This window comes from Thunnus albacares, chromosome 9, assembly GCF_914725855.1.
Source record: "Thunnus albacares chromosome 9, fThuAlb1.1, whole genome shotgun sequence".
Lineage (NCBI taxonomy): Eukaryota > Metazoa > Chordata > Actinopteri > Scombriformes > Scombridae > Thunnus > Thunnus albacares.
The window spans coordinates 12,370,615-12,396,642 of NC_058114.1; the positions used below are offsets into that span (position 1 = coordinate 12,370,615).

The 26,028-nt window shown below is 38.4% G+C and overlaps 1 protein-coding gene across 2 annotated transcripts; it reads left to right on the forward strand.

Annotated features, from left to right (window-relative positions):
* Nucleotides 1-1,344: 1,344 nt before the first annotated feature.
* Nucleotides 1,345-25,544, forward strand: fam163ab (family with sequence similarity 163 member Ab). Of its 2 annotated transcripts, none has more exons than XM_044361367.1 (5): nt 1,345-2,136; nt 21,748-21,841; nt 21,938-21,959; nt 22,294-22,458; nt 23,171-25,544. In XM_044361367.1, exons 4-5 carry the CDS (start codon nt 22,366-22,368, stop codon nt 23,567-23,569), a joined length of 492 nt encoding a protein of 163 aa, XP_044217302.1. In that variant the 5' UTR covers nt 1,345-2,136; nt 21,748-21,841; nt 21,938-21,959; nt 22,294-22,365; the 3' UTR covers nt 23,570-25,544. The 2 variants fall into 2 exon arrangements, with proteins under 2 accessions (XP_044217302.1, XP_044217301.1); XM_044361366.1 differs by having other exon boundaries at nt 22,344-22,458.
* The last annotated feature ends 484 nt before the right edge of the window (nt 25,545-26,028 follow it).

Consider the following 26,028-nt stretch of genomic DNA (forward strand, 5'->3'; position numbering starts at 1 on the left):
TCAAACAATTACAGTGAAATTACAGTGATATTTCACAGCATAAGCTAAGACTTATTTTCTTATTTCTGTCTGTTTGTTCACAATGTTGCCTCACAGCAAGAAGGTCCTGGGTTCGAACCCCCAGCCATCCCAGGTCTTTTCTGTGTGGAGTTTGCATGTTCTCCCCCGTGTTTGCGTTGGTTTCTGCTAGGTGCTCCAGTTTCCTCCCACCATCAAAGACATGTATGTAAGGGTTAATACTCCTGTCAGTGACCCTGACCACTGGCAATGGCAAAAGAACTGGAGTTGGTCCCTGGGCTGCACTGTGGCTGCCCACTCCTCCTAGTGTGTGTGTGTGTGTGTGTGTAGGGTGGGTCAAATGCTGAGGATCGATTTCCCCACAGGGATCAATAAAGTACTTCTTCTTCTTATTTCAATTTCAAAAAGGAAACTTGGATGGACACCAGTTAAATTATTGAGGTAAGGTTGAAGGCAGCTGCTCTACTGTGCTCTGTCACCATATAAAATCATTCCTTTTAACAGATGAGAGAAAAAAATCACATCATGAGATCGTAGTAGTAAAGCATTTTAAAATCATCGCAGTTTTAAGTGTCAAAGCATTGCCTTAAATTGGTAAATCTGCACTTTCTGTATTGATGCTGGGATATGTGCTCTGCGTTGACTCTCACATAAACAGAGCACTGATTTTCTTATTAGCAAAAAATTTTAAAAGACCTCCAAAGGTTTGGTTTGCACAGAGCCTCTACATGAGCTGTGCTGCAAAAAAATAGCTGTAAATGAAACCACTATTATGACTTTTCACACTTAAGCTTTTTTAATACTATAGCATATGATGTGTCATTAAGCTGAATCGCAAATCAGAAACCAGATACCAAATGAATTCCCTGACTCCCACCATCCTCATCATCCCAGCTGGTTCTGGGATTCAGCAACACAACTCATGTCTATGTTTTGTAGCACAGCTCAGCCCTCTTTGGTCAGCCAGTCCTGCCTTCTCTGTCGATATTTGCGTTGACTTGGTTGCCAACAGTAAGTAGATTAAGGGACCAGTGATTGAGGGCAAATCAATTACTGTAGCTCAGTGGTCTCTGTTTGGGGGTTTACTGTAGCATTTATTTACTGTTGCATAGCAAATCCCTCATTGATTCCTTCTCTTATATGAAGATTCTGAACAAACTGTAATATTCAGGTTATATTCCCTATTCACAGTTTATGTGTCTGTAGTGATCAATAGTTACTTTATTATCACCTTATATAATATAATGACCTGATAGAAGATTTGAAGAAACACATAGGCTACAGTGTTATTGTACTTTTTTTGGCATTTATCATCTAAATCGCTTGTTTCTAGGGGCCACTGTAATGCCAAATGGGGAATTACAAGAAGTCATATTGTGATTTATGATTTGGTATGTGTGATAGTATCCCTAGATTCTGCTAAGCATACTTAATTTGCAAGTATGACCTTAGTGTAGCCTACTTTTTAAGACATCTTATCATTTCCTTTAATTGCAACCTTCCGCAGATATTTTACAGTATCCCTTTGAAATGTGCCGTAAGCATTAGAGTATTGGTCCTTCGCCAGAGAGGTAGGCTGGTGTGTTATGTGGGGCGGCTCCTCTCCTCCCAGACCGCCCAGTATCGGACTCCGTCATTTCGCCTTCTCGTCCCTCACTTGTTGGATGTGTCCGTTTGAATTTCTCTCTGTTTCCAAGCTTCCTGGTGGTTCTTTACCCTCTTGGAGTCTTGAGTCAACCACTGCTGTGAGTGAAGGTTAACGCGTTTTTACGCGTAAAAAGCGCTTATCCCGAATCGTTGTCCCCGTCCTTACCTGTTCGTTAGCTCTAGTTGCTGCGCCGTGATTATGCTCCGTTTTTCGGTATCTTCTGTTAGTGGCTTTCTCTGCAGGCGTCCCTCTGACCTCTAGTCTGTTGGTCCCACGGCGGGAGTGTTGGGTTTTCCTCTCGGCGTTGTGCGTTCTGGACCCCGGGTCATCCTTGGAGAAGTTCCGCCGCAGTCCCATGCACAGCGCTTCTCTGCTCTCCTCCTGCTGCGATAAGGATGCTGGTGTCTTTTCATGGTCAAACTCCACAGGATTAGCCCGAGTTGAACAAACGGACCATGTAACCAGATCAGGTATGTGCACTGATAAAAGAGGGTTAAGGGGATCAGATTTTCTGATGGTTTGCTATATTTGAGCGTTTTCAGATTCTGGATTCAAATGTCAGTGGCTGTAGTTGTATCTCTGACAGTCACGCTCAGTGTGAAGGAGTAAACCCCATTCAGTTACAGTGTCAAAAATGTCACATTGCCAAAAATCTGTGACTCCAGCTATCTTTCCACTTGTAATTTAACGTGAAATGTGCCTTTAAAGCTGCCAGAGGAGATGAAGTGACAGTGGAGCAGCTCAGCAGTAGCTGGACTCTTGGGGTTTTGCCATTTTGCTTCTGCTATGATCTTCTTTCACACTGGTTCAGTCTGGACTGGGTGGCCTGCTGCTGCTGCTGCTGCTGCTGGCATTTGGGAGACAGCATCTTCTCTAATTGAAAAGATGATGAGCAGAGGAAGGCAGTGACTGGCAGAGGCTACAGCGGGGGTCCCTACTGGGGTCACCTGTATTATAATTACATCATGGGTATACTTTGGAAGGAAAGAGAGCAGTAGGTGAAGGTCTCGGTGGGTTGAACAAATCACTCACACTGCAGGGGTAGATAGATTCGATTCTCACTGGGGCTGCTGGTGTAGAAAATGGTTTGGTTTAAAGTGTTTCTCAATATTTTAGACTGAATATTTATTGATAATCTGGATATAATTAATGGATAATTGTTTTATGTAAGAGATGCTAGACTTAAGAAAAATCTTCATTTCACTCAGCCACTGTGGAAAAGTGAAAGATATTCTTAAATTTCACCGTAATGACTTTAAATCTTAGGTGACATCTAATCCCACTGTACAATAATGATATATCAAAATCACCAAGGTTTGTCTTGCCAAAATTATTTTGTTCATTTTTCTTTTTAAATGAAGTAATTGCTGTGTGTTGGTTACTTTCATTATTGCTGGCTGTAAGAAGGATTCCTTTTTATAGATACAGTGGACATTTTGCAATAAGAAATCAAAAAAAAACTTAAACTTCTCTAATCTTGAATGTTATTTTTTTGTAAATTACCAATTTAGATAATTACATTGTGTTTAAAAATCTGTCTAATCACTTGGGATGGCCTGTGCAATAAAATGGTTGGTGACTTAACCCTTTGTTAAACTCCCCCCCCCCCATTATATAATGAACAAATTGGCAAAACCATAGTTAGATATGCCTTTACTTTGTGCACATGGCAGCATAAGTACAGTATGTGGTGTGCATTGATCTCCCACATCAATACCCAGCAGCAGGTGCCGTGCTGCTCTGACCCATTTCTCACAGAGGGAGGCTGGAAAATACAGCTTGACTAAATAACTGTAGAACAGCCTCTCTATATCCCCCTGTCTCTACCCTACCACACACACACACACACACACACACACACACACACACACACACGCTTCTTAATTCCTCCACCTCCAGTAGCTGTGATACAACAGGAAGTGGGCTGATTTCCCAGAGGAGTCTGCAGTCGGGGCTGTCACAGCTAACACAGCAGCAACAGACAAAATGTATTTAATACACAGGTTGTATAATGGTGTGCTGTGCCAACAGTTCAAAACACTGTGGGAAATTACAACTAGCTGCTAGCAACGTTTGGTCTGCCAGAGCTAAGTTGTTCTGTAACAGCCAGTCTGGCTGGGAAATTAAATATTTCATTAACCTCGCTTCATTTAGGAAACAGTTAGCCTAAGCAGCCTTATTAACCCCGACAAATCCTCATGACTCATCGTTAAAGCTGCTTGGAGATCGTTTCTATCACAAACTTATCTGATTTTCACGTTTTTGGAATACTGAGAAGATTTGACCCTCTTTGGACCGTCCAAACCTCTCTGACAAACTGTCATTATTCGGTGTTGTGGTTTCACCTGACAGCAGCGATACATTGGTCACATACACCCATACCAGCCTGCGGAAGTTGTGTGTTATTAAGCACTGGAAAAGTTGCCCCAGTGATGCTAAAAAAACAAATCTATTGGCTAATGCAGACATCATACACTGGCCTTGTGTAAATGTCAGTATTTTAAAAGTTTTATAGCTTCCATGGATAAATGTTCCTCCAACATTTTGAAGTATCTAAGTCATGGTCGGACAACTAAAAAATACATTAAAGAACCTCAGATTGAAGAGCAAGACACAGTGGTAGAAATGATGTCATTCTGTCAAGCACATATGGTTGAATTTTGATGTTAAACATTTCTGTATCACATCCAGTCAGGACTGACATAAATATCTGAAGGTTAGGTGGCATTTTTTGTGACCCAAGGCATACTGTTATCAAATTATTGCCAAAACAGAGGCTCCAACATCATCTCTAAAGGACTTAAACCTAAAAGTAAAGCCATTCTTACCACGGGAAAGGCCTGTGCTCCATACATTCAGTCTGTCTTGCTTTCTGAAGGCAGACCACTGTACTTAGCCTACCTTTGGTTGTAAAGTCATGTCTCGGTTCCTCCTGCTGACAATCCACTCAATGTATTTTCTGGGACAGTATTCATGGAGGAGTGTTTTAAGTTGTGATAGAAGTGCATATATGTGTCTGTGTGTGCGTGTGTTTGTTGGGTTGGCGTTGGGGTGGGTAGGGAGAGTCTAAAACTGCCCAGGGAAAGGGAAAGTGTTTCAGTGTTTCAGGAGTGGTGTGTGAATTATTGAAAAGCCCTCAAGGTTTTTCTGGCTTGCTGGATCGGTATTTCTTGCCGTACAATTGCAAGTCGACTCTACTATAGTCACACATTAAAGGTGAGACGAGCTGTGTCCAAAACTGCACTGCAGCATTAGCAGGACAAGAAACTGAACTCCAATGTCTACTTCCAGATTCAGTCAGTCAGACCAGCTCATCTTAAGGTATACCAGCTAAAACGTTAGAGTAGATTTGGATCTTCAGAGTGTCTGGAAGAACACTCGGCCACTTTTACCAATAGATGTATTAAACAAAGGATGAGGGACCCCTTCGTTCCATTAAAAGCTGCTCCCCCATCACAAACAAAAAAGTCTTCAGTTTCCTATGATGATTATGATAATGATCAACAATTAGAGTCTGTCTTTGGCTGAGCCTGGTTGCCTTCCTGTATTCATATTTTGTGGCTTCTCCAAAGAGCCACTTGATAAATCTATGAGGTCATGACACTGGAGTAGGTAAGAAGATTTGTTGGACTTTTCTCAAACCTTTTTTGCTGTGTGAAATATTGGATAATTTGACCTCTGAGGGTGTGACTTATTTAAATAAAATCACTCAAGAAGATTAGAGGGAAAATCTGTCTTTGGTGGAACTGCTAAAAACCCATAAACATCTGAAGAATGACAGGGGCCCCAAGTAGATACTACTACAATGTATAGGCTTATCATATGTGTTTTTATATATATCTTACAAAGCTGCAACGATAAGTCAATTAGTCGATTGTCAAAAAATGAATCGCCAACTATTTTAATAATCTAAATATTAAATTACATTAATCCTTAAACATTTGAAGGGTCCAACTTCCCAAATATTAAGATATGCTGTTTTCCTCGTCATAAATGACAGTTAATTGAACACTTTAACATTTTAGACCGATAGACAGAACAAGAAAACTGAAGACATAACTGCGGCCTCTGAGACAATGTAAATGCAATTGTAAAATATCACTTTTTACATTTCATAGACTAAGGGATTAATTGACTTGATAAATTGATAAAGTAATTTGAAGATTGAATGATAATGGAAATAATTGTTTGTTAGTTGCAGTCCTAATATCTTCTTGTAACTATAGCTGTAAAATAAATGTTGTGAAGTAAAAAGTACAATGTTTTCCACAGAAATGTAGTGCAGTAGAAGTAAAAAGTAGCAAGAAATTGAAAAACCCGAGTAAAGCACCTTAAAATTGTATTTAAGTGCAGTACTTCAACAAATGTACTTACAGTAGTTACTTTCCACCACTGCATCTGTCGCCTGAGCTGGGATGGGCTCCGGCCCCTCTTGACCCTCTACAGGATCAGCACAATCCTCAAAGACTCTTTTATTCTGCTGGTACAGTAAATATTCCCTCTTGTAAACAATAAATCAGAATCTGAGCCACTTTTAGTAGATGCAAGGTCCCCGTTGCTTGACCCAAACAAAGTTACAGTCACAATTTTAACCCTTTGAACCAACAAGAGACTATCCTGCAAGCTCAAGAATATGAGCAGGTATTCATTTTTTTTATGACTAGCTGGCTGGGATCACAACTTGTAACTCTCACTGTAGCGTTGTGGAAGATGATGTGCGGCGTGTGGATGCGATCGTTGCTCTGAAGCGCAGCCAGGCTGGGTGAGGATGAGGCCAGTCAGAGGAAGGCTTGTTGGCAGAGCTGGAGGCCTCTGGAACAGAAACACTGTTATCTGCTAACGTAGCTCTACTGCTGCTGGCTGCTGTATCTGTGGTGACTCATCAAAAAAAAAAAGAAAAAACAGACACACACACACACATACACATACAATCCAGACATAATCCGACCGACAAACATACGCGCACACTAAGACACCCTTAAAATGATATAATACTCTTTGACATTTACATACTCGCACACTTACGCACATGCACTGAGACATAAACACAGACAAATACAATATTCTGAATTCTTACAAAGACACACAGTGATAATGATGAACAAAAACACACTCTTTGCTTTTTTTATTACTATAAATCAGAGTGACATTTCCTTCAAATCAACAACCACATGAAATCTTTCAACTCATCCATAGATTTCCTGTCATAGACATTAATAATACATGAAAGCACTACATGGCAACATAACACAAATTGGAAATGTGACAAAAGCATGAGTCGGGCACAGTTGCCCTGGTCAGATAAATAGAATCTGCCCTCCTCTTAGAAAACCTGTTGTTACGAGTTTGGAGTTGAACTAAGTCACCGGAGCTGAAGATCAATATCCACCACTCATGACCACCACACCCGTTTATTTGACCACCAATTTCAACTTTAAATAACCTCCTTTAGTCTTTCCTAAACCTTTTGTGCTGAGGAAACACTTTCTCTCACTCGTCATACTTTGAGCTTCTCATATTTGTCTTAAAATATCTTCTTTTATGAAATTTCAGCCCTTTGTTGTCACTACCCACCAGCTCCCCAACTTTGTTTTATTCATCACTGAAATGTGGAACTGATCCAGTAACGGCTCTTTTACACAAGCACTGCTTTAAGCTTAAATATAACATTTACACTTGCAGTGAGTTATTTTACTGACGCTCATATGCAGAGTGAGCTCCAATACTGAAAAATAAAAAGGTCAGAGGTCACAGGACCCAGATAATATTCCTGTAACCTGAAGTGAACATGGAAGAAATATGTGCTGAAATATATATTCAGATATGAATAAAACATGATGCACAGCTGAGGTTTAGCTGTAATCCTGCTGACTGAGAATTTCAACTTGAAATGATACATTTATTCATAGCGTTTAGGATCCGGTTCATTTACTCCAGTCTGCGTCTCTCACCTATCATCCTTATCTTAATCCACTGTTATATACAGAGTCATAAACATGAACTGATATGGTATACTGTTCCCCATAACACTTTTTACACAGTTAATGTTTTTTGGATGATTTTTGCTGCAAAACACCTCAATTCCATATAGTATATTTCATAAGTTTCACAAGTATGTAATTTCTAAAGGATATTGGATTTTATGAGGGTACACTTTAAAAACCTCATGAAATCAAACAGAATCAATCATTATATTTTATATACGATATATAAGATGACATCTGACATGCATTTCACTAGAGAGGGTGTTTTTGGTCAGTTGTGAATACCTTGTGGAAACCTTTACATGCACAATAACGCCATAAAAATACAATATGATCATTTTAATAATACTGTGGTTATAATTAGTTTTTAGTTTTTCGGGGCAAGCAAAAGCCTTACACATGTTACTTAAAGTATGTCAGAGGTCACCAGACGGTGACTATCATGTGCTCACAAAGGAAACAAAAGTGCATGCAAACCAGGTATTTAATGAATCCATGTAAAACTGAGAAATCAAACTACTTCAAACCACATAAAACCTTGTAATCTATATATTTCCTGACAGTGTTTTCTGTGAATGCAACTGATGGTCTCCTGATGAAATGTGTGTGTGAGGAGGTTGTGTCTTTTCCTCAAAGACATTTATTTTTTTATTTATCTATTCCCTCCTTCTTACACTGAAGTAGAAATTTAAATCATGTCACAAGTTGCGTCTCTTTTCCTTTGCCTGAAGATGGCACCTGGAAAGTAAGCAGCTATTGTTTCTACTTGCCATCTTTATTTCAGTGATGCCATCTTTATTTTCACTGATTATGGACACGTCTTCAAAAACTGTGAGATTTGTTAAATTATCTCCTAAGTTTTACTGATGTTTATTTTTGAAAAACAGCGGGTTACTTCAGTGACTCGTGTGTAATAATCAGTGAAAGTCTATTTACCTGAGAGCCACAACTTAACTAATTCAGGCGGAGGAGAAGAGATTTGAGTCTTTGTTTATCCTGCAAGCGTTTCCTCTACAGTGTGTGTCTGCCTGGTTGTCAGCAGGATGGCAGGATGGCACAGTGGATTTAGTTACTGTCCTGTAAGCTGAAGGTCATAGGTTCAGTTTTTTTTTAACAGCCAATTGTTGAAACGGCCTTGAATAACACACTGAAATTCATACCTACTCACTCACTGTCAGGCTAGGGACGAAGACGACAGTCTTCAGGCCAGTTTACTTCCAATTTATCTGTCCTGACAGTTGAGGGAAAGCCTCAGAAGGGACTGAAGGTTGACAAAAACTTGACTTTACGGACTCAGTTTTGACTGACTGATAAGGACGGTCATGTGTTATATTTACAGTACAACGTCAGGTCTTCCTGGATAGAAATGAAAACATAAAAGTGAAAGTACTGTGCAGTTTGTTTGAGGTCTAAACTTTGGAGATCTTGAGAAACACTTCACAGCTGCTGCACTACTTAACATTAACTGCTGTGTCATTAATATCATTTGTATATGCTTAAAAGTTACCATCATTAGTATGTATAGGTAGAATGAAAGCAAGTAACTTTCAGTGGATTGAAAATGTTGATCACAGTAGGTAAATGCATCAAGCTTTATGCAAATACATGGTTGTAAGGTTAATGGTTCAATTCCTTATGGGAGAATAAGCTCCTCTGCTCCTGAGCAAGGCACCTCAGTAGCCCTACCTTCCTCATTGCTGGCTTTGCCATCTGTGGCTACGCTCCCTCAGTTTATTAACTGTCACAGATAAAATGTCCATGTGAATGTATGCTAATGTAATATTCGTGGTACATTACTGCCTCAAAGATAGAAGCTGGACCATTTCATTTCCTTTTATGAGACTGGCGTGCTGACCAGCAGAATGGAGGTACAGTAATTACAGCTTCTCTGGCTGCCCGCTGCCCTATACCGGGGTATGCGTTCAACGATGCTGCACTGCTGCCAAGTGTGAAAGAGAAGCTGGCATATCGGAGGACGGCAGGGGAGGAGTTGAGCTGTTATAATGAAACCTCTGCAAACCTCATAAAGCAGGGGGGGGGGCACAGAGTAGTATGCATGTTTCATGTCAGGTCCTTCCTCTGCTCAAGTTCTTCACTGTGAATCTGTCTGAACTGGACATAAATTAACAGGAAAATCGATTCAAACCTTCTAGTTTGAAGTGTCAGTGGCTCAGTGATTAGAAATATCCCTTTATAGCTAGATGCTGTAGTTTTTTGTTTCAGATTGATTTTGTACATTCTTAACTTGCTTTGGTTCTGACTGTATGTTTGTCTGTCGGCATGTTCACCCTATGAATAACCCACAACCTGTTCAGGTTGCATCTTTGCCTTGTAACCAATGCAAACTGGGATAGACTTCCAATGGACTATAATGAGCTCAGTGTATAATTCCCTTTATAAATGCTTTAAAAGTTGTAACTGATGGCTTTATTTATGATCAGTACATCATTTACTAATGCTTTATAGGTCAGTTAGAGCCCTCAATAAGAATGACTTTTGGGTTGCCAGTCTGTAAAAATACCACTGGCTGATCTTAATCCTTCCTATTTGGTAAAAATGCAGTTATAAATGTTGGTGATCCATTAATAAATGCTCATGACTTTCTCACTTTCTAATAAGCCATCAGATCAATAGTTATAAATTCTAATAAATAATTAATAAAGAGTTTTTAATGCATCTAGTCTGCAATATAAATGTTAATATTTTGTTAATTTGGTCCACGTCATCTATAGCCCTTTTGCAGAACCTGCCAACACAAAAGCTGTTCTTATTAATGGCTTTTAACTGATAAAGCATTAGTAAATTATTTTTTAACCATTAATATAGTCATTAATTACAGCATGTAAATCCCCCATAGAGGATGCCTTATTAGAAAGTGGTACAGATTGTTGTTAAATGGATTATGTCTACTGTAGGGCAGCAATTAATGATTATTTTCATTATAGATTATTCTGCTGATTATTTTCTTGCTTAATCATTGAATCATTTTGTTTATAAAATGTCAGAAAATAGTGAAAAATGCCCATTATAATGTCTTAGAGCCCAAGATGTCGTCTTCAAATGTTTTGTTTTGTCCGATTAACAGTCCAAAATCCAAAGAAATTCAGTTTACTATCATGTATGACACATAAAAGCTTCAAATTCTCACATTTGAGAAGCTGCAACCAGCAATTTTTTCTTGAAATATGACTAAAATAGTTATTTGATTATCAAAAAAGTTGCAGATTAATTTTCTGTCGATCGATTAATCGATTAAACAATTAATCATTGGAGCTCCAGTGTAGCTCTAGCGTTGTTGAGAACAATTAATGTGTGAAAACTGATATTGTAATGATTCTATCCTTCTTCAATCTTATGTCTCCTTTGACCTTTCAAATCATTATTTTAAGTTGTTCTTATTGAAGTTGAAGTTGTCTCCACTGTTGCAGCCAGTCGTACTATTCCGCAAAGTTTTGTTAGCTGAAAACAATAATATCACATAGTGCCCTCCTCACATTGTGTTGCTGGTCTGCATTTAAGAACAGGGATGTACAGGATGTTCAGAACAAATATTCAGTGTCAACCCAAATTAGCATAATATTATGGTATGGTAAATGGTAAAAGAACACCAGAAAGAACCCGCTGTTGCAAAAGAAAAACAAGTAGGCAGCAGTTATGGACAACAACTTGTGCAGCTTTACAGTATCTTCCAGTTTAGCAGAGCATTGCTGCAGGCTGTCGTGGGGAAATGGACTGAGCTGTGTGCTCTTTTCTGGCACCAGTCTGCTTTACATTCATGTCGTCAAATCCTCCTTCTTGCAGTAGTTTATAAGCTCTCTGCTGCAGGATTTGTGCCTGTTGTGATTTTTAATGGAGTCACCAGAAAGCACTCCCAGACGCCAGGAGCTCCTTCACTGATGTGATTGGATCGGATAGATTTTCAGAAAATGTTAAATAATTATGCTGCGTCATTATGCGTTTTGTGTCGTGTCTGTTGTCTGACCACGCTTTGCTGCCATGAACCATTTATTAAGATGAGACTGCCTACTGTCATAGATTGTTTTAGTTTTCCTGAGCTACTTTCTATCAAATTGCACAGTTGTGTTTTCTCCAATAACTGAGATTTTAAAAAAAAAAGTATTAATATTGCATAATTCATGCATTGAATACAGCGTTTTCACAAAAAAGAATATAAACAAACACAACACACAGGATAAAATAATAACTACTGAAATTATAAACTTTAAGATAAGAGAAGAGTTGCAAGATTAAAAGCAATGCAGTGTTATTAGAAATGTGAAAGCAAGGTTAATCAAATTAAGACATATTAGAAGAAGAATAGAGAAACACTTGTGTGAGGTTAAACAAAAGCCTCTAATATCTCTAAGTAGTGTATTTAAGCGCACATTTGATGAAAGCCCCATTCCCAGTTTTCCTTTGAGTGGGGTACAAACATCTAAAATATTGGCAGTAAATCTAAAAAATGGTAAGTGTTGAAATAAAACTCTGTCTGCATCTATTAATTCTGAGATTTCCAAAATTTGTAAACATTATTTTAATTTTTTTTTAAACTTTTGAACAGTAGCTGTGATCATAAAGCAAAAACATCAGTAGTTTTGATAGTAGAAATTGCAATATTAGTCCAAATAGTAGTAGTGTTAGGAGTGCAGTTGTCACATCGGCAGTAACAGCAGTAGTCGTAATAGCTGTTATAGCCGTAAAAGCGAGTAGAAGTCAGTTAAGACACTCATAGCCATCACACTTGCCTGGATATCAGTTGATGGGCCTTTATGGAAAGGGGTGAAATTGAATTTGACATGTGTATAAAAATTACAGACGGACCCAATGAATCTTTCACTTCCCATGTGAGTAAAGGTACTCACCACATCTTGAGTCACAGCGAGTGCGTAGAAAGGCTGAATCAGGAGCTGGCAGACTCGAGTACAGTAGCCTGTATAGCTGCATAACAGCATAATGTACACCAGTCATAAATCTGCCAGCACTGTATACGGCATCAGAACATGCTCCAGAGTGGATGGAGTGAAAGACTCAAACTGTGTTCCAACTCTCTGTCGTCCTATCTCTCTCCATCTTCACGGCGACGAAGCCGTTTTATCGCCTGTATTGATCATGTGCTTTTATAGGGCCAAGAGGATCATTCTGGGGAGTGGTTCCTCACATTCATTGCGTTCTTTGCCCCAAATGACCTCGAGCAAAATCAAGTAATTGAACTAAAATGTTCGGTGTCATCAATCTCTGCCCACTGGGCCGTAACTGCTGCGACAGCTTAAGAGGGAAGATGGACTAACGGTTGGTTGAGCTCCTGTAGGTCGCACAGTACATGAGGAAGGTTTTCAAGGTCACACCTAAGTGTTTGCATCCAGGAAGCTAATCTACTTATCATTTGGAGCTTTATGCTGTCAAAAGCAAGTAGTTGTCTTGTGAAATAGTGATGGACAGTTTTTTATTTTGTAGTAAATTTTGGCATGAGGATCAAAAGGTTAGATTGGATATACAGTATATATATTTAAGTCTTATATCTTGATGTGTCCTTCTGGGTCTACTAGTACCACAAACGTATGCTCTCGTAGCACTGTAGAATTATTGGCATCAAACATCTGAACAGATTTATTTGAAAACACTTTTCAATGCGTGGCAAAACCCCTTTCAACCATTAATTATACAATATACAGTAATTAATTGATGAATGGCAATATGGTGAATCCACAGTAATCCTACAGGAGATGTTTTAAACATGGAACACAGTTTTCTATTCAAGTTTTAAATAGTTACTTAAACACGAAAATAGCAAGAAAGCTGGGTTACAACTGTCCTCTCCTGGTTGAACAGCTTCTGAAAAGACGTCTCCACTCTGTTTGATGACATCATACCGAAGATTTTAAAGTTGTCTGACCAAAGTGGGCAAAAAAATGTTCACGTGCCCAATGGGGAGGCAACTTTATCTCTGTATAACTCTCCATAGTGTTCACATGCCAAATGGCCCCATGACCCCCCCACCCACCACTTCCACCACCCAACACCCCACTTTGGCACTTTGGTTGACTTTTAAATGTCTGTCGGTGGTGGGAAGAGACTGAAAGGGAACATCTAGTTACTCTTTAAAGATGACAAGATTTCCACCAGTAAAAATTTAAAATCTAAAACTCAATTAATTTAACATACAGCTCAATCTAATGTAGATATATTGGGATATATTGGGATTAACAACATGGACACAATTACAAACATACAGTTTTATACATACAGACTGTGTTTCCAGTAATATCTCTTCAGCACCAAGGACAGCTCACATTCCTGTAGAGCAGAGTAGACCACCCAAAGTTTTATAACTGATTTTATGTTTCCAGTGAAACTTGCTGCATGTACATTTCCCCAGAATTTACAGTTAGAGATGCTCTGCAACCACCAGCACAAAGGAGCTGTGTACAGTCAGCTGTTGTCACATTACGACATTAAAAACTAAAATCAAATAATCCAAACAGTTATCCCTTGATTTAATTTGGAGCCACCACTGTACAACATTAAGTTTCCCGGTGCAGCTTCAACAGATTATGTGCTTTTTGTTTTGACATTTTACCCATGATTCTACTTTTACAGTGAATAATCTTCATGAAGAAGAAATACCACATTTTCTAAACCGAAGCCCTAAATTGTGTTTACTTCACACCCACGCATGTAAACAAACACGTACACACATGCACACACACACACAGACGCCCACACCCGGCCGCAACAGAGACGTCGGAAAGAGAAAGCAGATAGAGGAAAGCCTTTGGAACGCCAGATAACAGGATTAGACAAATTACATTTCAACTGTGACCATGAATCCCGTTTGGATGCGCAACTTGTTTTCTCTCTCTGTACAACAGCAGCCATAGAACTGTGGCGTGAGATTACAAAATGGTGGTTTTCCAAAATAATATGTGCTGAAATTTATCATGAATCATTGCCTGAGTGGATACTGCTGCTGCTGCTGCTGAGGTCAACACCTGAAGTTGTAAGGAATAGAAAAGAGTTTACAAGAAGTATGGTGAGTTTTTTGTCGACAATTTAAAAATATTTATATCCAGTTAATCAAATTGTCTCAGGCACCCCTCCCAAAAAGAGAAATCAGAGGAAAAAAAGAAAAGAAAACAGAAAAGCCACAAATTAATCAGAGCATTTTCAGAGCCAAAAAGCACCAGTTTGTCATAAATAAAAGAAAACCAGTGAAAAAGAGGTGACAATGTGTCCTCTCATACTTTATGTCTATCACAGAGAGGTAAAGTATGGTGAGTTTAATGGAACAGATGAGCATACATAGAGATATACACATTCTCAAACTTATCTTCAAACACTGTCTTGTGCTATGTGGTTTCATTAAACAAAGCACTTCAGTTCCTCTCCTCCGGGCAACCCTGAACAGGATAAACAGCTGGAGAAGAAAGTTTGTTAGTCTTCCACTTACCTCATCCACATTTTGGGGGTGTCAGAGCGTCAATATTCAAGGCAAAGTAACCTTGTAAAGGCAGCCCACAGTTTCCATTTCTGTCATTTCTGTCTGTCTGACAAGGCCATGGATGAAATTGCACTGAAAGTGAAGTCGATGACTGACAGTTCTCTCCTTCACTCGAACTTCAAGATGAGCACCTCCCAGACCTGAATGTAATGCCCACATTCAGTGCTGGGCTGTCTTTGTTTGGCTTCTGATTCTAAAACTGCAAAAACTTGCTGTCAATCTTTTTTTTTTTTTTAAACTATCGACCAAAATTATTTATTTAGCATTGACTGAATAACATGATACAGTTAATTAAGTATTTGTCATTTTAAATCAATAACACTAGTTTAAATAGTTGAACATAAGTTTCAGAGTCATGATTTAAACACTCTCTAGTGTTCACTAATCTGGTACCTGGTACCAATCAATTCTCACTGGATGTTTCTTTGAGTTAAACCATGTATTGCAAATGAGGGTTGGTTACTAAGAACCAGTTCTTAATTAAAACCGACTCTGAAAAAATAGGTACTCATTAAGAATGTATTTTTTGACTCTGCTTATTAACTTCTGCTGCTGTGCTTTCATCTACATTGCCCAAATGTCAACACAAGTATTTAAAATGTGAACGGGAGCCAAGATTGATCAGCATATTCTCCATCAGGATTGCTAAAATCTAACCATACCCAACCCTAGCAAAATAATTTGCCCTCAAGATGTAGACTGGCTTTATGTAGCTTTGTCACAAGCTCACTTCTGTACCCTTCAGACAAAAAGTTTAACATTATGAAATAGTCATGCTACTGTAGGAACACCTTCAAGAGGTTTTTTTTACCTGAATGGATTCATGAACTTCTGAGCTTTTGAATGTAAAATTGTCCTGTATGTTTTAAGAACTAAGTAAGAATATAAGCATTTATTTTGAATTTATAATATTAATATTGAAAACTTGCATTTTGGACGTTTCTTGGCCGATACAGCTTAGGGACACAAGTCTTGGATGAAAACCTTTATCTCCAAAATGTGAACAACTGAACCAGTCTCACTTTGAGCTCAACAACGGTGCATTTTTTAGGATTTGGTGGTTTTTGACTGGCTTTGACACGCTGAAAGTTCACAATCCCTCATCGATTTTTATCCAACTGAGAGGTAGTCATTTATTCCAAGGAGCGAGCAGGTTTGTGTCTTGCTAAAACATACCTTATTGGGAAAGAAACATTGGAACGTCAAACCTGTGGCATTTATGTTACAAGCTGGATGGCGTTCGTAGTGTGTTGAAAGAGGCAGAGACTCACACAGGCTGAACGCTGGCCTGAGCAATTTAAGATCCAAAGAATCAATCTTGTAAAAATCCTCCAGGGTAGTCAAGGTCCTTCAGATGCTCCTGAAGACTGATGGCCGAGACTCCAGAGGGAACACTCCATCAGAGAGAGAGGGAGGCAGTGAGGTAGCTTGTAGATATTCTCATTACTCTGATTTGCCAAAGACAGCGTCTGGGAAACCTGCAGTTAAATAACACGAAGACAGACAATATAACTCATAGGATAGAGACAAAGGAAAGCACTAACAGAAGTGGGTGAAATGAAGTGCCAACAAGCTGATACAACAGGCTGATAAAACCCACAATAATGTAAAGACCAATGATTGCAGATGTAAATGCTTTTAAACATCAACACAATGTACTGGAGTGCAGTGTATCATACCATCGCTTAATCTAACATAATGGAGTGTAACAGAGTGTAGCATTTACAGTATAGCATAACAAAACATAATGACTCATATCATAAAACATAATGTAATGTAGCAGTTAAATGTAAGATATTATAGCATAGCATAACACATAATGCAGTGCAGTATAACTAAATATGTAGTGCACCATAATGCAGTCTATCATAGCCTATACAGTATGTAACATAATACTTTTACGAGTTCATCTGTTTTTTTACTTGAATTTTGTTCTCCCAAGTGTCAAAATGTTCTATTCTCTGCAGTTAGCAATAAATAGGGTCCTTTTGTGGCGAGGACACGTCATAATATGCTAAAATTGTATATCATTATACTCTAATATAGCCATTTTTTCGTTTTGCCCCAACAATCTGTCTATCCATCAATTTGTAGTGACAGTTGGTATGAGAAGTTAATGTTTCTCACAACAAATCAAAGAAATATGCTGATTTAATTAATACTTGTTATTTCCGCAATTTGACTTACAGCTGCGACTTGTGCAGCTGCAAAGACGCCATCTATCATTTATCAATGTTTTTTGTGCCATTTTTCTGTAGCTATTTTTTATAAAAATTTAAAAAAAAAATTTCAATTTAATTTTTGTAAAGGTAGCTAGCGAACTATGTAGGAAAATGACATCTCCATTCTTATTCCCACCTACAAAGCTCTGATTTGACAATTGTCTCTCCAACCAAGGAAAACAGTCATGAATGAGCACATTCAAACTGAACAAATTAGAAATACGGACAGTGATTCAGGAGTCTGGAAGCAGGCTACTTCCAAGTAATTAAAACAAAAAAAACAAACCAATAAAAAGTTAACACTTTAACTTTAATTGTCTCTGTAACTTTTTGAGTTGTAAAGTAAATGAAAGTTTTATTATATGATTTTCACAATTTTTTTTTAATTTACAAAATAAATACAGATTTTTAAAAAAGCTATTAATGAATCCTTCATATAAATGTAACATAATATGCCATTAGTATGGTGTAACATATTGTAATGTGTTGCAATCAGATGTAAGAGTTCACCATTCAAAAACATTAGCACCGCTAACAACCTCGGGATACACATAAGCTGACCAAGATGACTGACAGGTGTCACAGTGGAGAATTAAACAATGATAGTGGGATAAAAAAAATGTACTTTCTGCCACAAGCCAAAATGTTACAGATACAGTCTTTAAAAAAAACCCCAACAACTTGTCCAAAAGTAATGTATTATTAAAATGTGCTGAATCCAGAAGTTCCAACTTACAAGGTGAAATACCAAATGGTCTCTGGGTGGATTTCATCACCAGTAGTGTTCAAGTTAGCTGAAAAGATAGTTAAGATGGGTTTGTCAGTTAGATGGAAATAAAAAGCCCTCCTGGGCCTGGAAATAACAATTACATGAGTTCTTCTGCTTCAAATGTGTAGGACTTAATCAGACTTTATAAATACAGAACATTACACAACAGTATCGAGTTGAATTGTGGATTAGAAATTTATGGGGAGCGTTGAGGTTCATTTAGTAGATGAAATGCTGCTAAGTGCTGTGAAGACCCTGCTGTCTGTTCGAATGGATGTTTTATTAGGATGTCCTCATTTCTTTGGTAATGCATGAGTACATGTTTGTCTGAGTGAATACAGCACTGTATGTGTGTGTGTGTGTGTGTGTGTGTGTGTGTGTGTTAGAGAGAGTCTTATCAGTATACAGGGCTCTTCAGGCAGTACGGGGGATTGAGGGCCACTCTAATCTGGACCCAATAGTGACTGATCCAGCTCTCTTTTCGTCTGTGCTCAGCATGCATGTGTGTGTGTGTGTGCTGATGCAGATATCTTATTTTCCTCTACAGTTTGTCAAATGAAGTGAACTCGGATTAACTGAAGCAGCAGGTCTTTCTCAAAGTGCTTGCAGAGCAACATGTAAACAGGAGAAAACAAATCTGTGTGTGATTTTATGTGTCTGGGTAAAGGATGACACGGTGACAGCGGTGACTCCATTTCCATTTCCTCCATGCCGTACAAGTCACAGGGCAGGCATTAATTATGAAAAATAGTTTGGTGTACTGAGTCTGAGATTGCACGCATTGGAGAAAGTTATGATGAATGATGTTAAGAGGAGTCTGTCAGCTGCCATCCCGTTTGGTCTCCACAAATAATTGAAGGGTAGTGTACTTTCTGACAGAAACATGGTTTATGAGCTCAGGGCCAGTGTAGCGGTGCGGATCGCCGCCTCTGGGAGCAGCGCCGCCTGCTTTTCTTCTCCTCAGTGGAGAGTCTGAAAGGCACTTTCAGCTCGTTGTGTTTTTAATGAAGAAGCCCATTCAGATCCACTTACACCACTACATATCATCAGACAGAGATGTTCAACATATCTCAAGAGTTATTGTGTAACACAGTTTGGCTCTTTGATTTTTTGCTGAACTCACTTCTCTTTAATCTCCCTCCGCTGCTTCTACGTCAGTTTGTTGCTTTGTCCAGATTTCATAAAAAAGTACCACTTATTACATCGTAATTGTGTGTTTTGAGTGTTGTGCAGGCTTACTAAATTGTTAGAGGATCACTTCACCATCAATTTTACACATGAAGATCAGTTTACTAGTCATGTGGAGCACAATTTATAATGTCTTTTGTGGCTTTGACACTGCTTGAGAGAATAATAGCGGTGATTAAATCAATGGTTATCTCACTCTGGGATTGAAGACTTCAATGTTTTTTGCAGAGAGCCTACGTTACAAACTGGGGGCATTTACCATGCAGGGAGGACCTAATGAAAGATTTGTTCTTTTTTATAAATATATATTTTTTGACATTTTATGCCTTTAACAGATAGTGAAGGTTGAGAGACGATAGGAAGCAAGGGGAGAGAGACATACGAGTATGACATACAATAAAGGTTTGGTGCTGGAACGGAGCCATACACATTGGTGTTATGTGGCATGGGTCTTAACAGGTAGGCTACCAAGCTGTGCCAACCTGATGAAATTCGATTGAATTGCATCATGGGAAGTTTGGGATCCGGTGATTTTTAAGCTTAATCCTGCCTAGGGACTAAAATTCAAGATATCTGAACCTCTACTGCTTTGATTTTGACCTCTCTTTTTAAACTCTGTCTATTGCAAGTGGAAGCACACTACTAAATTGCTGGAGTAGCCCTTTAAATTTCTTATCACAGATAGCAATAAACCAGTACAAAGTAAAAAAAAAAAAATCAAAAATTGATATTGATGTAATTGTTTCAAGCTTATTATTTATTCCCTGGTAGTACACAACAACAAATGATGTCAGTATATAGTATATTAACTGACAAGATCATACACTATGAAATATAGGGCATTGTCTCTGGCAGGAAGTGATGTAATGTATCTTGCTGTAAACAACATGAACAGGCTCAATCTCATTAAACTGGTTTCTTATTAAATCTGGACTTTATTGACACCTTGCACCACGATAAACTGACTGAGTTCATTTATCACATCACATGTGCAGAACAAACAGTTCTCATGACAACATAACACACGCTAACACATGTCAAGCAGCATCTTAATCATAAGTGACAGACTGAGAAATCAGCTCTTGGTGCAGATGTGCTGTATGTGAATTTATATGCCAACCTCCATAAACTGTTTCTGTCTTTCTTCCACCTTCCTCCTTACATACAATGCTTCCTTTCCTCCTCCCTTTCCTGACACCCCCAACCTATGCAAAAAAATGCCTCCTCCGTCCACTCCAATCATTGGTTTGACAAGTTTTTATTAGCAGGAATAGATTTCACTTCACCTGGACAAGCCTCAGCCTGCATTAAAACCCCTAACCAACAGAGTCCCTCGCTGCTAAATCACTTTTACAGCTGCTATCCCATAATGCCGCACATGCATGTGTGTGTGTGAGTGTCTGTTTGTGTGTGTATGAGTGAGTGAATGGGATGGACATGTTTAAGTTGTGCAGCAGTTGGAAACTTTGTTTTTCAAAGTAATTCTCTGCAATTTTTTTTTTAAGTATTATGAATGTTGGTTTATTTTCTGTGTGAATGCAATAGCACAGCTGACCTACAACCTGTTTAGTAAAGACTATCCATTTTCTATTCCAAGCTCACTGGTTACACTTTCCTATTGAAAAGGAAGCGATATGTTTTAGAAATAATACATTTTAAGATGCCTGTAATAAACAGAAAGGCTGGACAGTTAGCACAAATAATGATAATAACCTCAGTAGACTATGAAAGGAAAACAGCCTACAGAAAATTAAACTTCATTAACTTCCTCTCTTCCTCTCTTCCTCTCTTCCTCTCTTCCTTCCAGCATTTCCTTTTTACTTTTCTTTGGTTGATTACTTAGTTTCCTCCTTTCCTCTTCCTTCCTCTTTCGGGTCCTGTCTGTTTTTGGTGGCACCTGGAAGTTGCTCAATGTCCTCCTGATCAGATTCTTCTATAATTGTTTCATCCTGTTTTTCCATGCTGTATTTCTGTAATTTTGCCACCTGGGGTCTATTTTGGTACACACATCTATTGCATATCTGTCCATCCTAGAAGAGGGATCCCTCTTCTGTTGCTCTTCCTGAGGTTTCTTCCATTTTTTCCCTGTTCTTTTGGGGGGAGTTTTTCTTTATCTGAATCAAGGGTCTAAGCATAGAAGATGTTGTATTCCTGTACAGATTGTAAAGCCTCAAGAGGCAAATTTGTGATTTGTGATATTGGGCTATATAAATAAAAAATGACTTGACTTCCTAGTCTAAGAGGAGAAATCATATACCAGTATTGAATTTAACAAGGTTTGTGTGTCTGTGAGAGATTTTCCGTTCTCTTGGTGCCACCTTGTGGAGAAAAAGGTTCAAAGCTTCATGAATTCAACTGATTGAATTTCTGTTCTCATGTTCTGCTTCCTTCCTTCCCTCCTTCTTCTCTTTTTTCCTCAGAGATACAATGTGTCTGTCCAGTGGTGTGACTTCATACCTTTGACCTCTGATTTGACTTCAGTTAACCTTTACACCCCTCGAACACTCTTCTGATGTAAGTCTATCCATCCATCCATCCATCCACCCATCCATCCATCCATCTATCTGTCTAATCTTTAAAAAACCACCTCTGTTATCTCTCGGCTTTCAGGTGTTAAGCAACTTTGCAGAACGTGAGTATAATAATAATAATCACAACTACTAACATAAAAAATATATGAGTATTTATGATTGTAATTAAATGTCTGTTTCTGCTGGTGGAGGAGGGAGAATATTTCAGTTATACAAACTAACAGTTATAATGTCTGTATTTAACTAATTTACTGTACAATATGCATGTCATCTTTCTGATTTTCTCCATGTAATTGTAGAAAAGCCTTTGACTTTTGCTCTAGTCTATTAACATACAATTTAGAGGCTCTATTTTCCATCAGATTATACCTGATCTCTGTTTAAAGCTATACTGGCCTACAGTATGTGTGATTTCATTAAACTTCATATCTTTAGAGTGGAGAGGAGGCTTTTGTTGATGATGTCCCTTCCTGTTCCTGTGTCAGAGTTTGATGGAGAGCTGGTCGGATGACAGCTGGAACTGTTGTCATAACCGGAGGAATACTGGCCACAGTGATACTTCTGTGTATCATAGCTGTGCTCTGTTACTGTAGACTCCAGGTACGCCTCTTTATGTGTGATTGTGTCAGTTTTATAAATGTGTAAATCCCACACTAACAGAGATATGAGACATGACTGTAATTGCTGTTAAACATACTTTTATCTCTTCGATTTGCAAGATATAAAGATATAAAGATTTGAAGATATAAAGATACTGTAATTAGACAATACTGGCACCAAGAAATTCTTGTTATTTCAATTGTTAAAATATAACTTATAGTTTTCTGTACTTTATAATTCACAATACATTAGGCAGTTACTGTACTGGATTTGCCACAGCAAATAAAATAATTCACAAACAAGTGTGTGCACAATTCTAAACCTCTATCTAAACTAAGTTAGTAATTTATTTGCATATTCAAACTTGAAGACTTATTTTCTTGTAGTTTTAATAATAAAACTTCTACCTGTGGGAAGAAAAAAATTCTATAAGTTCTCGATGCATTTTATCATATTTTATGAATGTTGTAGAAATGGGGGCTACTATCTTACAAAAGACGGAAAAGGCAGATAATTGTTCTAATATCAAGAAGATGAAAACTGAGTCTTCTAAATTCTTGAAATATTTGTATGGAGTGCAGCCTGTCTAATAACTCAGTGAGGCTGTATACTTTGTATCAGTGTTTGAGACCTTTAGAAATTAAGAAAGAGACCTTAATTACATTGTTTGACATGTCATGGACTTTTGCCATACCAAAAATTCTCTTTGTAGTACTACTGCTGTAAGAAGAATGGGTCTGACAGCGGCTCCATCTCTCAGCAACACTTTGCCTGCAACGCCTGCAGTGTCCCCGGCCTGGACGGGTCGATCATCACCCCACTGTCCCTGTCACCGCCAGAGCCGCCTGGATCCTCCAACCCCTCAAAACCTACAAGGGGGGGGCGCAGCTACTGCCCTACCTGCTCCCCCTATGACTCCCCCTTTTACATCCGTACCACCGATGAGATGCGCAATGGCGGAGAGCGCATCACCTACATGCCCACGCACTATGAGAACCAGGCGCTGGCGATGCCGCTGCCCGCCGTCCGAGGCTCCTTGCTGAGGGATGCCCAGCGTAGCAGGCCACCCGATTTCTATACCAACACCCGAGCCATCAGCACCGAGGTGTGACCACCCCAAACCGCCCCCCTCCCCCAACACCACCACCCATACGTACCTACACACACACACACTCCTCACTCTCTTCACTTGCACACACATCTGTACCACCACTAACAAGACCCACAACAATGATAGTGACACCTACTGTAGCTGTCAGTGGGGACAAAAGGCCACTGGTACATAATCACGTTTATTTAGGGTTTGGGGTTTGGGGGGGATTAAAAGCCAACTGCTGAAGACTAAAGTGTATGACAAGCAGGGATTATTTTCAGACCTATTCACTTTATACGCATAAAGTTTTCATGTTCACAAATACAGTAATTCTGTTATTGACATTAGATAAAACTGTAGCTATAAGTTTGTTGGATGAAGAAAAAAATTGAGAGTATGGTTGTAAACTTGTACACTGTCTGTTGACTGTTAACTGTGTCTTTACTGACTGAGGGCTATCTTAGATAAATTATGATTTTCCCTTACTATTATCTATCTATAACTGCCAAAAAAAGACAAAAAAGTAATATGATGAAGCAATTTTTTGTCATGGTTTGCAGAACGGAGACTAAAATGGGTTTGCAACAGTTACAAGGGTAAAAGAAGAAAAAGTCAACACCCCCTCTGTAGTTTTCTGGATCTCTGGAAGCATGCTAGAGCTACAGGAAGAGGTTGGACAACTGAAGCTTTCTCTATGCAAGGTGTTTGGCAAACTACTGCAGCTCTTCATCTCCAGTCATCTCCTTTCAGCAGATTTCATCTCATCATGTAACTTTATCAGTGGAATATCGCGAGCACGGTGCATACCCAGTGAGATAGTAAGAAGCTGCACATGTAGATAGACCTGCAAGCATTTAAGGCTGGATTGTGGATTGCTTAAAGCCTCTTAGGTTGCCAGGTCCAGCACTGAACTCCTTGTTTCTCTCCTAATGTGTAAACTTGTAAAGGAGCAAAGATGCCTGAGTCCTACAAGGCAACATCGGCAGGCCTGATATGAACTGAGTGAACTTCTCTCTACTGACAGTAATGCAAAAAGTCTGAAATGTAAATATTAATCAGAAAGCAATGAACGCATCTCTTGATCCCGTTGTGTTCTTGAAGGATTTGAACATGATGTATTTTGAATGAAGGAGTGTGATTTACTAGTTTGTGCTATTTTGTCTACACACTCCTCCTATACTCCTGTACTACTCTCATGTTGATACTTTGAAATGCAAATAACCATGTTTTTCTTTTCAAGTTGTTTTTTTTTCATATAGTGAGAAAGTCAAAGTCCACATTTATGTGAATTAAACTGTTTCACAGTGCTCATTTTCTACATGACACCTACCCAGCATTGCTTGTGATACACAATAGTATTTCCTGTTATATTTGTCTTATTTGTCTGTGAACAGCAGGACTCAGTGATGCTGAAAAAGCAGTGCACGGTGTGATAATGTTGGATAATTTTGCAGGATTTTCAGACAGGCCTAGTGTTATTCTTCAAAAATGCTCTTCCCAACTTCTTTTCAGCAATGCACAACATAATTACAATTTAATTGAATAATTAAATACTGCAGTGCCATTACACAGTACACCTTCAAACCTCTCAAGACTATTTCACACCAGAATATATTGTTTTCCTTGGATGGATTACAAACGGCAAACAAGTGTACAGAGGACTGGGAAAAGTTCATCACTAAAACTCAACAGGTTTTATTTTAGTGATCTAAATCATGTCAGGACTGTCACTGAAAGACGATTCAGTGGAATAAAACCAATGTTTCTCCATGTTGTTCTCATTGTCACAGATAAGGAATAAATGTCATCATTCATTTATTTAGCCATTGTATTAACTATCTATTTTACTACTTATGTAACTAATTATCTTTAAAAACAGAATAAAAAGATTTTTAGAATTGTGGGTGAAACAGAAATCGTACATGATAAATATGAAACAGTAATATTTGACAGTGTTAACTTTTGACAATTAAAGATTTGTAACTGCTTGAAATGGCTTTTTGTGTGATTATTGACAAAACTACACATACTTACACAAGCACATGAAGTCTATTCAATTAGAAATACTTTTCACAGATGACTGTCTGCACGTTATATTCATTTGACTTTCATCACAATGTTAAAGGGAAGGGTTTTTTTTCCTTTTTTTCTCTCCATAGGTCATGATTTTAATTATGATTTATGAAGGCCATGTGAGCTCTGACCAGCTAATGATTGTCATGAGACAAACTACTGACAGATGCTTAAATTAATTTTCAGAACAAAGCATTCATTTTGCCTGTGTTCTTTCCTAATGGAGTGTCAAGTTAGGAAAAAAGTGACACTTTTCTATTGTCTTCTCTATTTAATCACCTGAAATAGAAGGAGAGAGAATTAAAAAATAAAACTTGACCGCACAGTAATACATATTTTTATACATGATAAAATATAGATGTATGTGTATATGTATACAATAATAATAATAATAACAATAATAA